Source organism: Sturnus vulgaris, chromosome 6, assembly GCF_052056855.1.
Source record: "Sturnus vulgaris isolate bStuVul1 chromosome 6, bStuVul1.hap1, whole genome shotgun sequence".
NCBI lineage: Eukaryota > Metazoa > Chordata > Aves > Passeriformes > Sturnidae > Sturnus > Sturnus vulgaris.
The window spans coordinates 31,173,667-31,186,198 of record NC_142248.1 but is presented as its reverse complement, the minus strand read 5'-3'; the positions used below and the strand labels follow the sequence as shown (position 1 = coordinate 31,186,198).

The 12,532-nt window shown below is 38.3% G+C and overlaps 1 protein-coding gene across 3 annotated transcripts in view; it reads left to right on the top strand.

Moving 5' to 3' along the window:
* The window catches only part of EML5 (EMAP like 5), a 101,476-nt gene extending 89,383 nt beyond the window's left edge, over positions 1 to 12,093 (top strand). For all 3 annotated transcript variants that reach the window (XM_088167452.1, XM_088167451.1, XM_088167450.1), the window contains exons 39-42: positions 606 to 709; positions 2,362 to 2,515; positions 3,312 to 3,412; positions 3,732 to 12,093. In XM_088167452.1, the coding sequence (XP_088023578.1) occupies positions 606 to 709; positions 2,362 to 2,515; positions 3,312 to 3,412; positions 3,732 to 3,768 (396 nt within the window). In that variant the 3' untranslated portion in view covers positions 3,769 to 12,093. The remainder of the gene's footprint in view (positions 1 to 605; positions 710 to 2,361; positions 2,516 to 3,311; positions 3,413 to 3,731) is intronic.
* The last annotated feature ends 439 nt before the right edge of the window (positions 12,094 to 12,532 follow it).

Sequence of the window (12,532 nt, the reverse complement as noted above, 5' to 3'; positions counted from 1 at the left end):
GGAAGGAGTACAGTCTGTCATTCTGCAGGGCCGGGGACCAATGACTTCTTCATCTCTCTGAGCAGCATGATGACTAACATGTCTTTTTAGTGCTAGACTTTGTGGAACAGCACCAAAATCATGGTGTTGCAACTTCCAACTATAGGAGGGCTTAAGACATTTCTTAAATAAAACTAAAGTAAATATAATATGCTTTCTATATTTTATTTGCATCTGAGATGAGAAATAAGCTGCTCTCATTATAAAATCAATATTTGCAGCCCAAGAGGAACACCTTTGTGTCAGTTTTAAAGATAGGAATTTATTTTGCCTTATTTTTATATACTCACACACTAACATATATGTGCAGAATGTGAGTTGTTCAGTTATTTTTTACTAATGAGATACTTAAATGTTAAGATTTCTTATGCTTTCTCACTATTGCTTTATGCTTACATAGATTTTTGGGAATTTTCTAGTCCTTGACTAAGTTTTCTTAATAGCTAAGTTACTTTATGGAGTAAAAAGTAACTGTGACAAAAATGCTTTTCAAAACCCTCTGGTAATGCACTTTCATCTTTTGAAGCAAGTTAATGTATTGTAAATTCTCTGTGGTCACCTCAAAGGTCTCTACGGGGTCTTACAAAAGGCAGGTGTATGAAGTGCCTTCAGGAAAGCAGCTTGTGGACCAGGCTGTGATTGACAGAATAACGTGGGCCACTTGGACAAGGTAAATGATTCACACACTTACACCTGTTAAAACACCTGAACTTCCAGGAGAAGCACCTCTTATTTAAAAGCATATTTAATCCAGCTGCCCTCAATGCAGCACAGCCAAAGGCAGTACAGAGCAGATTCCCTCAGTACACAGGGGCTGTGAGGAATCTGATAAAAACCCATCTCTCACATGTCCTTGTAGTCACTGGGTATCCCTAGGTCCTTTGATACAGCTCTAGCAGCCTCACTGTTTCATTGCACTCTGCAAATTATCTGGAATAGTGCACTATTTTTTCAAAATAGTGATGAGAGTACAGGGCCAATTAAAACAGATCAACAATACATGACCAGGGTAATTCAAGTTTACTTCAAGTACCACACAAATGGTATCTGTATAAGTTGCCATTAACATTTGCATATTAGAAAGTATACAAAAGTACTTTTAAATACCTTGAAGTTATTATATTTCTTTCAAGATATTACATGACATATAATACCATATTTATTTTGCAGTTAAAGAATTGTTTTCTATTCTATGAAAATCTGACTTTCTGTGCCTTTTTTCTGTCTCTGTTGCCTGCTTTTAATTATTGTCTTCTAATTATCACTCTCAGACAAAAAATTGAGAATAAATACTTGAAAATTTTCCACATTTGAACCACTTTAAACAACAAGAATCCTGACTATTTGCTGCAATACACAACTAGGACTATAAGCTTTTGAGGGCTCTGCAAGGCTCATTTTGACAAATTTCTGTTTTTTGTTTGGGTTATCAATTTTTGTCACCTTTTAGAGACAACCAAGAAACTGGTACTTCCTGATCCAATTCAGTATGTCTGATGTAAATCATGCCTTTTTGCATGTAGTGTACTGTGCCCTGAATTGGGGGGAAAGAATCACAGAAAACTTCCCAAATCATTCAATTAACAAATGACAAATTTCTTGTTTCTGTGCATTCCTGGAAGTATGCACATACCTGGTAAGCCAGGCTGAGTAAAAGCCTTTTTACAAGGCTTTACAAAGCAAGTTTTCTGGGCTCTTAAAATAATTATGTTTTCAGAGCAGGGTGGGACAATTTTTCTCTCTCTGATTATAATGAAGAATCTTCCTTGTACTCAGAGAAACTTTAGATTGATATGAAAACACTACAGAATCAACAGAACATAGTTACATGCAATAGAGAATAGAAAAGTAAAGTTTTTGTTTTCTAAAAGCTGAAGCTTACTCATCTAAGGCTTATTCTATAGCATTATATTTCTAATTGTCCTTTATTTTTGGGGGGGGGCGGGGTTTGTTGTTTTGTTTGTTCGGGTTTTTTGTTTGTGGGTTTTTTGTTTGGTGTTTGTTTTTTTTTGTTTTTTTTTTTTTTTGCAAATGCCTCACTGGACAATAGTAGTACTGTTGATTTCACCTCTGGTTCTCTCATATTGCTGTGGGCCACATTATTTTGGGAATTATGTCACTGAATCAGTTTCAGGGACAATTATGGAATGACTCAAACATTAATTACAGAATAAAAACTATATAAGATGTGCATGTAAAATAAAAATAAATTGTAAACATTGCATTTTTAAAGAACCAGTAAGAATATGATATCTGCTTTCTACTTGCTGACTCTTCTTTTTGCAGTGATTTTCAAAAGAATTTCTTGGTCTTCTGTTTTAGTGTTCTGGGGGATGAAGTAATTGGAATCTGGTCCAGGCATGCTGAAAAAGCTGATGTGAACTGTGCTTGTGTCTCTCACTCGGGGATCAATCTCGTAACAGGCGATGATTTTGGCATGGTCAAACTCTTTGACTTTCCATGTCCTGAAAAATTTGTAAGAACTTGTTTTTGCATGATTACAAGAAGTACTGTTGATATTAGGATCTTGTCTTGTTTCTCTAGAAGACATATGATGGAAATATTTTCTTATCTAAATTTGAAGCTTTTTAATACCTCCTCAGCTCTATAGTCTCATATGCATGCTCCACATCAGAGTTTCCCTACCATTTTATGCCATAACCTCTTGTAGGTGTTGCTGTATGTCTGCCAGTCTGCTTTAGCATACCTGCCTAATGGAAATCTCAAAGCCCCTTAGTAATTTCTACATCTCTGGTCCATTTGACAGATGAGGAAGATAGCTGGTGATTTTAATCCTATCTGTGTATCTTCATAGATGAAGAGTTTACAGATTTTTCACTAACACAATTACATTGTTTCACTGGTTTTTACCTTTAATTTATAATGTTTTTAAAATTTTCACGGTTAATTTTCAAGATTTGAGACTGCACAGGGTAAACTGCTCACACAATTGCAATTAAAAAAGTTTTTTACAGTGTGAGGAGTTTTGCACAAAACTTGGAAGTTAGTCATGTGACGAGATGCATTTAATATTGTTGCTTTAGCTTGAGCATTCTTTCCAATTTGCAAGTGCTCTCTTATTGGCTGACAATTTAATCTGCATTGCAGCTCAATAGTAGTTCTTCAGGAGATCTTTCACATTTGATAACCTATATAACTTTTGAGTGTTATAAATATGAAAAAGGTAGATTAAAAACATGCATGCCTTTTTTGATTTAGGAGGATAAAGAATATTTAGACTCTCTCATTCTGTTGTTTGGGGTTTTTTTCAGGCAAAACACAAACGATTTTTAGGTCACTCTGCCCACTTAACCAATATTCGATTCACGAGTGGAGACAGATACGTGGTCAGTGCTGGAGGGGACGACTGCAGGTAGGTGTCCTGGCCATCACTGTCAGACTCTGCACACCACTGGACATGCACAGTCCATAGCAATGTAGAGCTCAGGTTCAGCCTTCAGCCTTTTCTCTGTGCGCTTGCTTTCCTGTTCGTACATAGAGAAAAATACATTTGTGACCAAATAAATATCCCAAATGTTTATCTGAACAGCTAATATTTAATAAGTGAAAATGCTCACATGAATATTCAGAACATCATACTTTTAATGGGAATTTCTTTTGGCTGTGCTAGCCATTTCTTTTAACACTGTAGTCTTCTATATCTCATCTTTAATATATTTTTGAAAACACAGCTTATTTGTTTGGAAGTGTGTGCATATGCCTCATTGAGAGAGACATGGAGACCTGCAAAGAGGAAACTGCATGAAGTACCAGGCATGATCATACCCAGGATTGCAATGTGACATTCTGCTGTGCCCTGCATGCGTAAGAAATGACCCAAGACACAGAGCAATCTGTCTCTGAAACACAGGACCTGCCAGAAGGATGGACTGTCACAAACACACTGAGGCTGCTAGGTTTGCTTCAGTGTCAGATAATCTGGGTTTGTATTCCACTCACTGCCAGATGTTGAAAACAAAATATGTGGATGAAAGGAAAAAGTGAATTGTTAATCAATGTACAGTTTCACAGCAAGTTCTTGGGGTTTTAATCAAGAGATGCTATTTCTGACTTAGTGCTGTACATTGATCTGTTTTTAGCATGAGTGTTTTTCCTTTAAGTTTTGAGGTCTAAATAGCATAGATAAAAAGAGTATTCCATATTTTATTACTGAGAGAGACCATATATTAACTCTTAAATATATAGTATTTTAATAAATGTTTAATTATTATAATGGAAATTATATTTCTATGGCTGGTCAAAAGGAAACATCATATCTGATGAAGCAGAAAATAATAGAGTTGATTACTTATGAATGAAATATTTCTGTATTTAGAGGCCTGGGTCACAGTCATGTCTGGTGAAAGCCGTTGGATATGCATGATCTTCATGGCTAATTTAGTGTTTTTGTTGCACTTAAACATTAAATTAGTTCTATGAGCAAAAATAGATTTGCTCACTTTGCGAGTGCCTTGCCCACTACCTAAAAGTCTAACTCCAATTTTTGCCTTGTGAATAAAAGTATTCTCAGTGGAAGAGAAATTATTGCTGTGTTACTTGACTGGGCTGTGAGCCTGTCTGCTGGACATGAGGACCAGGGTGAGGATTTTGTAGTCTTGTTGATAAAGTTTGGGATGTCAGCAGTGGCAAAAATAGAATTTCAGAGCAATATGAATTGATTTTATTTTCTCAGCATCATAGGGGAGATTCAGAGAGAACTTTCCGAGCATTATATTTTATACATTTGAAATTTTTAATAGAGTTAGGACTAGCTGGGAGATGTCTCTATTCAGATTTCTCTTCTGATTGTAAAAATTGTCCAATCATCTGCTTCTTTGAATGGACCTGCTGTCACCTCGAGCATTTATTCTATCCTGCACCATAACTGAGATTCTAAGTTGGAAAAACATTTCAGTGATAATAAAATCCTGAACAAAGTTGTGTTTTGGGTAAAAGTGAGGAAGATTTCGTCAGCTGTTTGTCTAAATCGTGTCATAGAGAACCATTACAGACAGTTAATTCTCATGCAATATAGCAGGGATCGAAAATCACCGATAATCAGCACTGCTCTCATTGAGGCATTCTGCTGTGAACAGAAAGCTCTTTCTGTGTAAGCCAACATTGCTTTGACAGTGACACTTGTTTAGGTCAGTCAGGAGGCTTTGGTATTTTTCATCTCTTGCATTTTCTTATGCCAGATGAAAAAGAAATAAACCTCATCTCTTCTTGTGATCATCTTGTGTGTGTGTTGGTTACAGAGGGAATGGGAGGGCTTGCAGGCAGAAGAAAAAGAGGAGAAAAGTTACAGAGCCAAACTTTTGTGCTCTCCTTGTGCTATAGAGAACTAGTTACCCCACTGTCTTAGGTAATATATTTTCTATATCAAACTATAACAAATATTTATTTTAAAGAAGTTGATAAACTAAACAGTTATCAGGTTTCTCAACATGATGGTTCTTAACAAAGTCTTGCCAGTCATGCAGCTGCTATTCTACAGGAGCAAAATCTGAGGATTTGGTCATGAGTGTACAGGGTGTACATTCTTACTAGTAATGTTTTTGAGTTTAGGGAAATTGCATATGAGAGTTGTGATTAGACCTGATGTATCTCATAACCTTGTTTCCTGTCTGTTGTACATGAAAATTAGTCTCTGGTGTTTAAATCTTCTCTTTACCAGAGAAATGGTTTGCAGTGTGCTCTTTTATGGCTGTGATTCTATCCCTTATTAAACACATCTGTGCAGGACTTTTGGGCTTGAAGTAAGATTTGTCCTGCCTCTATTTTAAAGTTGCCTTTCATTGGATCAAGATGGATGACTGCTAAGAGTTCACTCATAGTCTGTCCTACTCAGACTGCCAGATCAAAGTCCATATTTTTCTGTCTCTGAGTTTTTTCCACATAATCCCAGGCTCTGTGATCTCTTCTGTAGGCCTTCACCCAGTGAAGGTGGTGTGTGAATCAAGAGGGTTTGTTCCTCGAATCCCTGTCACTGATCCTCTTCTCTTTTCCTCCCTCCCCCTACCCCCTTCATTAATGCTGTGCCTCTCCACTGATAATCGTCCATTGGTGCTTTTCCCCTGAGGGATCCCAAAGGCCACACCAGAACTGAAGGATGAGCAAAAAGGGGCGGGAGGGACCGGGCTGAGGCTGCAGCCTCCAGCTCTCCCTGCTTCTTCCCTCTCTTCCAAACCTACTGCTACTGTAAAGGGCTGGGATGGGAGCTGGGAGCTGAGGAGCTCTTTGAAAACTAAACTGCCAGCATTGTTCCTCCTCTTGCAGCCCATATTGGCAGCCAGTGTTTTCCCTGGTGAAACTGCTCTGGTTTGCCAGGTAAAATGGGGGCAGCCAGCTGGGAATGATTACAAATGTTGAGGAGAAGAGTGAGCAGAGCCTCAGTTGCAGTTTGGAGCAAAATGTGGCTGTGATTCTCTGCTGAAGTGAAGAGCTGGCTGTCAGCATGGTCCAAGCTGGCCGCTTTATGGTGGTTTTGGTCTTTTTGTCTGTGATGGTGCTTGCTACCGTGCCTCATTTGCTGTTTACATTAAATGCTACTGTAGTCACTTGCTAATTGTTGCCGCCCATGCCTGAAGCATGTGTGCATGAGAACAGGTGCCTGTTCTGACAGGCAGTGGGAGCTCGAGGCTGGATGCTCCATGGAGAAGTTAAAGGAAGACAGAGCCCTGTAGGATAGGTTAGGGATGTAGCTGGAATGTGGAGGGACTAGTGAGAGCCTTTCATCTGGAAGCATCAGAGAGAACTGAGAGCCGGAGAGCTTTGCCTGAAGCTGGAGAAAACCTCTTCTGGGGTTACACAGCACCAGGGAAGGGGAGGCAAAATTTCTTTGTATAATTTAATCACTTATAGTGGATGTTTTTTTACTGTAGCTTCTTTTAGGTCAGCAGCAAACATATATCTTTGGGATCTTTAGTCAGCAATACTTTCGGCAATACAAGAAATTAACTACGTAACGGAGTAAAAATAAAATAACATTTCACTTAATAAAATAATATGCCCGTGAAAACTAATAAGCATACTTAGAAAAAAGAGAATAAGGAAAATCCAGCTCCTAGGAGCAAGGAAATATAAAAAATATACACATTTAGAACTGAAAGTTGCCATAGTGAAGGAACTGAGGAACACAGTTGGAATTAGGTCAGAGAGAGAAAATTAGCCAAATATGTAGAATCATTTAGACTTGAAATAATTTTTTTTTTAATCTCAAGAAGGCAGTCAGCATATATGACTTTCTTATTTTGATAGGGAAAGCAAGAAATGCTGTCAAACTAAAGGATAGGATTTCAGAAAATTAAGGTTATTTTATCACTTGGTGACAGCTGAGGAAAAGTACACATTCAGAGTAACTTCTGACTTTGCTCTGTATCAGGGTTTCAATGTTAGCAAGATTCATTTCAGCATAACTGAACTTTCTACCAGTCAGCTTAATGCTAACCTGGAATTGTGCCATCAGAAAGCAGGTCCACTGCATGTGAGACATCTCCTCAGTCTAAAACAAGACCAAAATAAAGGACTTCAGTACCAAGAGCAGGACTTTGATAGCATTCAGGAGTGGCTTAGTTGAAAACCATGATCCCGTTCTCTCAGCTGCTGCCTGAACCACCTCAGCCCTGCTGTTTGAGCTGCCAGTTTGCCAAGAGCCCCAGCACCCACGAGCTATCCCAAGCCCCAGCCCTGCAGCACCTCCCCTGCCTCGGGATCCCACCCAGAGCCCGGGCTGGATATGCTGGGCAAGGTGTCAGAGTATCACAAGCAAAGGGTCTTGGCTTCAAATACAGCATTTAATTAGGCATGGTGACATGTTCCCTATTTCATTATCAGTGTCAGAGATGTGATCAGCCTTAATCCTGAAAGTGTTTTTTAAAAAATTCTGTTAACATAAGCTATAGACAGATTTCATCTTGTCAGTGTTTTGGACAAAGTGGAGCATCCTCTAGACTCCACAGAAGGGGAAATAATACTGCAAATTACACAATGAATTGCCACATCAGTGATGTAAAGACCCCTAGTTGCATTGCATTTGTGTGCTTTTTTTTTTCTGATTGGTTTTTTATGCTTCCTTGCTCTGTTTTCCTAAAATTTTTAGCAGCATTTGATTTCTGCTCATGTGGATAGATCCATGTGCTTGCCAAAGCCTGCTGTCATTCTTCATACCACTCATTGTTAGGTGATTACACCAAGCCCATTTGTTTTGTTGGCCCCGGCCTCTGCTCTTCACTTAACTCTGACTTCAGACTTGAACTCTGCATATCTCATTTTAGAAATAAAAATAGAATAGGTTTAGGTGTCTAATATGCATAATAGCCACAATAGGTTTCCTTGCCAAAATCATTTGCATCTAAGAAGTGCTAGGTGGTATTCTCAGTCTATTTGATGCTAGAACAGGTAAACACTCACCATCCTTTTCTCAGTTTACTATTAGCAAACCAGTCAAAACCTTGATACCTTGATTTGTGTTTTTGTTAGCTGTGAGATCAGCAGTCCAACCCATTCACTACTTCTTTGGAAAGGAAGAGGAAAAAAAGCATGTAACGTGTTCTCTTCTCTACCCCTCGGTTTAAAACAAAACAACAAGAGGTGTAATGTCTTAGCATGATGAGAGTAGGCAATTCTTCTAATTTCCATAATGCTTATAATTTCCTCTTCTTTTTGGAATTATGGAACAAAGCATGGAGGAAGCAGTAACAGAAAACCAGTAAACAAACATGGAGAAAAGGCAGAAGAAAGGAAAGCAGAGAAAGGATCACTCAAAAATAGGCAAAGGAGTGGCAAACAACTTGTTTCAAGTGGGAAGCATTCAATGGCTGCTTAGCAAGTGTAAGGACTGGAGAGCAGCTGAGTGTGCAAGGAAAGGCTGTAGGTAACTTTGGCTGCTCTGTTTTTGGGAAGATGCAGCCACTCCCACTCACTGCTGTCTCCACTCCCATACCTGAGGGACAGCTGTTTAGAGCTGAGGTGCAGCAGCAAACAGCAGTGGATGTTACTCGCAGCTGCAGCGGATGCAGTGGAACAAAGGAAGTGCTATAAAGATAGAAGAGCTCTGTAGTACTGAGAGCTCAGGCAAAAGAGTTAATGTATTTTAAAAGGCTACTTATCTTTCCACATGACCAAACATGGATTGTTTTAATAGGGCTCTTCTGAAAATGTTCTTCAAACAAAAAATATGAAGCCAAAGAAATATTATACTTCAGAAAACTCCTAACCAAGCTGTTGCAATTACTGCCTCTCATTTCTTTCCTATTAAGCAGTTGTTGATTCTGTTCCCAGGCATTCACAACATTTAAGATGACAGTCATGAAAGCTGTGGGCTCTATTAAATTTAACTCGAGGTGTGACAGTGAGAGGAATCTGCAGAGGGCAGTTCAGATCCTACTTGAGCCAGATTTTCCTTCAGCGGTTCCATGCCATGGGACTTCAAATATAAAGGAAGTCAGGTGAATGGATTAGATCCAACAACTACATCTAAGTAGAAACAAATCAGTATAAAGTACTTGATTTTATCCCATAGTAAACCATTACTAAACCAGGGAATGATTATGGTAAACTTTACGTAAAAAACAATCCAAACTCATTATTGCTGGTTAGACAACTGGACTTTTACTTGTAGCAACTCTTTGTAAGAAATACAAAATTTGTGCATGAGTAACTGGACTGATCCTTCTCCAGCTGCTAGAGGGCAGTTGATTTTGAGACGTGAGAGGGAGGATGTTCCTATTGCTTGGTAGGTTTGGATTTCTCTTCCATCATGCAAAATGGGTGTTTCCTTAGTTTCTTCTGCTGTTTGTGGGACACCTTCAAGACCCTACAAAGTGATTTTGCCCTTAGCAGCAGGTATCTCACTTAGTTTGGGCACAGATGTCATGTGAGAGCTTATTGAAAAACAGAAAGAAACTAAAACAAACCTCAACTAGTTTTTGTTTTTTAATTATATCCCCCGAAGTATTGTCATGTCTGTTCCAGTGATGTGAAGATCCATGTGACTTGCACTGTTTGTAAAAGAAAGCAGGTTATATCCACAAAACTGCTGTGTGGCCCCCACATAATGGGTGTTTCAAACCAGAGGATTAAGGCCAGTTGTGCTTTACCAGTTTTCTAAGATGAAGGGACAATTGCACTGTCCCATTGTGTGTGGTGCTGCAGAGCTCATAAAGGCGGCAATGCCTTCAGCTGCTCTCACTGGAGGCAGAAGACAAGACCATAAGAACAAAACGTAAATTATTGCAACAAGCATTGCATTGGTGGGTTCTGAAAAAGGGCTGAAGTAGAGGGGTATTTTAGTTTCAGTCTTCTGCAGGATTTTAAGCCTTTGGGGAAAACAAAAAGACATGCTCATGTAATATCCTCCATTATTCTTTCATTAGCTTTGGCTCTTACTACTCTTCCTTCTTCCCACAGAAGCCCCTGTACCAGCTCCCAGCTCCCCCCTCCCAGCCACCAAGTAAGTTTATTTTTGCAATGTAGTGGCTGAGAGGGCCAACTTTAATCACAGCTTTGCTGTTACTATGGTCATTTGTAATGCAAAGCCAATCCCAAGCATTCTGTTGCTGAAAATTAATTTTCTATTAACCTAGTTGCAAATTCTTGATATGGATAAGGGGGGGAATCTTCCATGCAATGGAGCTGGAAGTGGTACTGCCATAACACCATAATTTTTTCAACCACCAGTTGCACCCAGGACATGTGCTACACTCTATTCTTTTGGAATCCAGTAAATATCCTTTCTAAAGGAACTCCAGGCATGATCACAGACACACATTGCATGAAATAAAAATGGTTTCCTGTACTTTTGTGAAATGTTGGTGCTGTTGGGTAGTACTTTATACATTTCTGGTCTGTTTTTCCTTTTATTGCTACTATGTACCCTGGTGTTGTGGTTTCAGGTGCAAAATAGCTTGATTTTTTTTTTTAAGCAGTATCTGGTAATTAGCTTCATTTCTGCTTTTTAGTTCAGTTATGGGTATACAGCATAAAGTAATGGAAAAGCTGCATTACTGATTTATGAAGCAAGTCAAGGCATTTTTAATGCAAAATTTCATATTAGAATACGCTCAAGCCTAAAATGATAACTTGAAAATGTAACAAACTAAGCAAATGCATTAGAACAATTTCCTTTTTTTAAAAAAAATGCACTTTTAGCTTTGTAGCTTGGTTTGCTCACTGTTTTTAGCAGAGGAAAAGCTTTTCTCATGCTGAACACTGTGCAGTGACAGCCCAGCACAGCAGTGGAAATGCAGCAATCGAGATGGTCCTGGTCTTCTGCTGCCCTTACAAATTCTTGTCTCCTCATCTCACATGGAAAATAGCTTCATGGTGGCAGCTATTTCTGCAAGGGACAGCTAATGAAGGCATTGGGAAATTCTGTAGAAAGATAATGTTCTTTGCAGTCTTTCATCTGGAAACTCATTCCAGCAGTGCTCTGTGCAACACCAGAGCACATCCTCTCCACTCCTCTCCAGTCCCCTGTCAGGTCACCTTACAAAAATATTTTACTGTAGTTCTTTAAGCTTAAAATCCAGTTGTCTGTTCAGATTTGTTGTTTCATTATGGAGTGTGTCAGATAATCCCTCTTGCTTTAACAAGAAAAAAAAAAGAAAAAAAAGGTATTTTAAACTAGTCCAAAGGTATGGTCATATATTACTGTAATAAGGATTATGGGTTTAAATGTACTCCATTTTGGTTTCCACCATGAACATCTAATTCCTGTAACAATGTTGTATGTTTATTTAAAATATATATATATATATATAAAAAAATTAAATGTCAGATTTTTGCATTAATTAGGATTTTTTTAAATTTGAATATGAACTTTGAGTACTTTATTTAAAAAAAAAAATAAAAATACTTTTCCTGGAGTGTTAAGTTTTGGAATTCAAGACTATATTTGTCAAATTTAAGTTTAAAATATGTAGCTATTATTGTTTTCTGATATTGAATGTAAATATTTGTAAAAAGAAATTCTTTTGTATATTTTTGTGAAAATGTAGTTCCCCAAAATATAAAGAAGATTTAATAAAAAAGTGCATTTATGTTACTGTTCAACACTTTTAATCATTTTAATATCACTTTACCAAATTTATGGGCATGTGTGTGGATTTTTTTTTGCCATATAATTCACAGGAACCTTCTTGAAGGAGAAAATCACCCAGTGCCCAGTAGGAAAAAAATAATTCCTTAGAAGGAAATTCAGCAGTACTTACTTTCTTCTTAGTATAAATGGAAACATCCCAGAGTATCTATTTTCAAGTGAAGTGGCAGTTCATAGGCTAAGTGGAGAACAGTATCAGTAATTCTTCAATTGTTTTGGCTTCTGAAGCAGTTTGTTTCCCTTGTCTTTTCCCCGTTTTAGAGAGCAGAAGGACTGTGACAACCACTGCACTGGAACAACACAAAGCTTTTGCTTTGTGCCTGTGCTGGGGCAGAAAGCTCAGTCCCTGGATGCTGGGACAGCAGTGCAGCCATGTGCACTGTACCAAACACT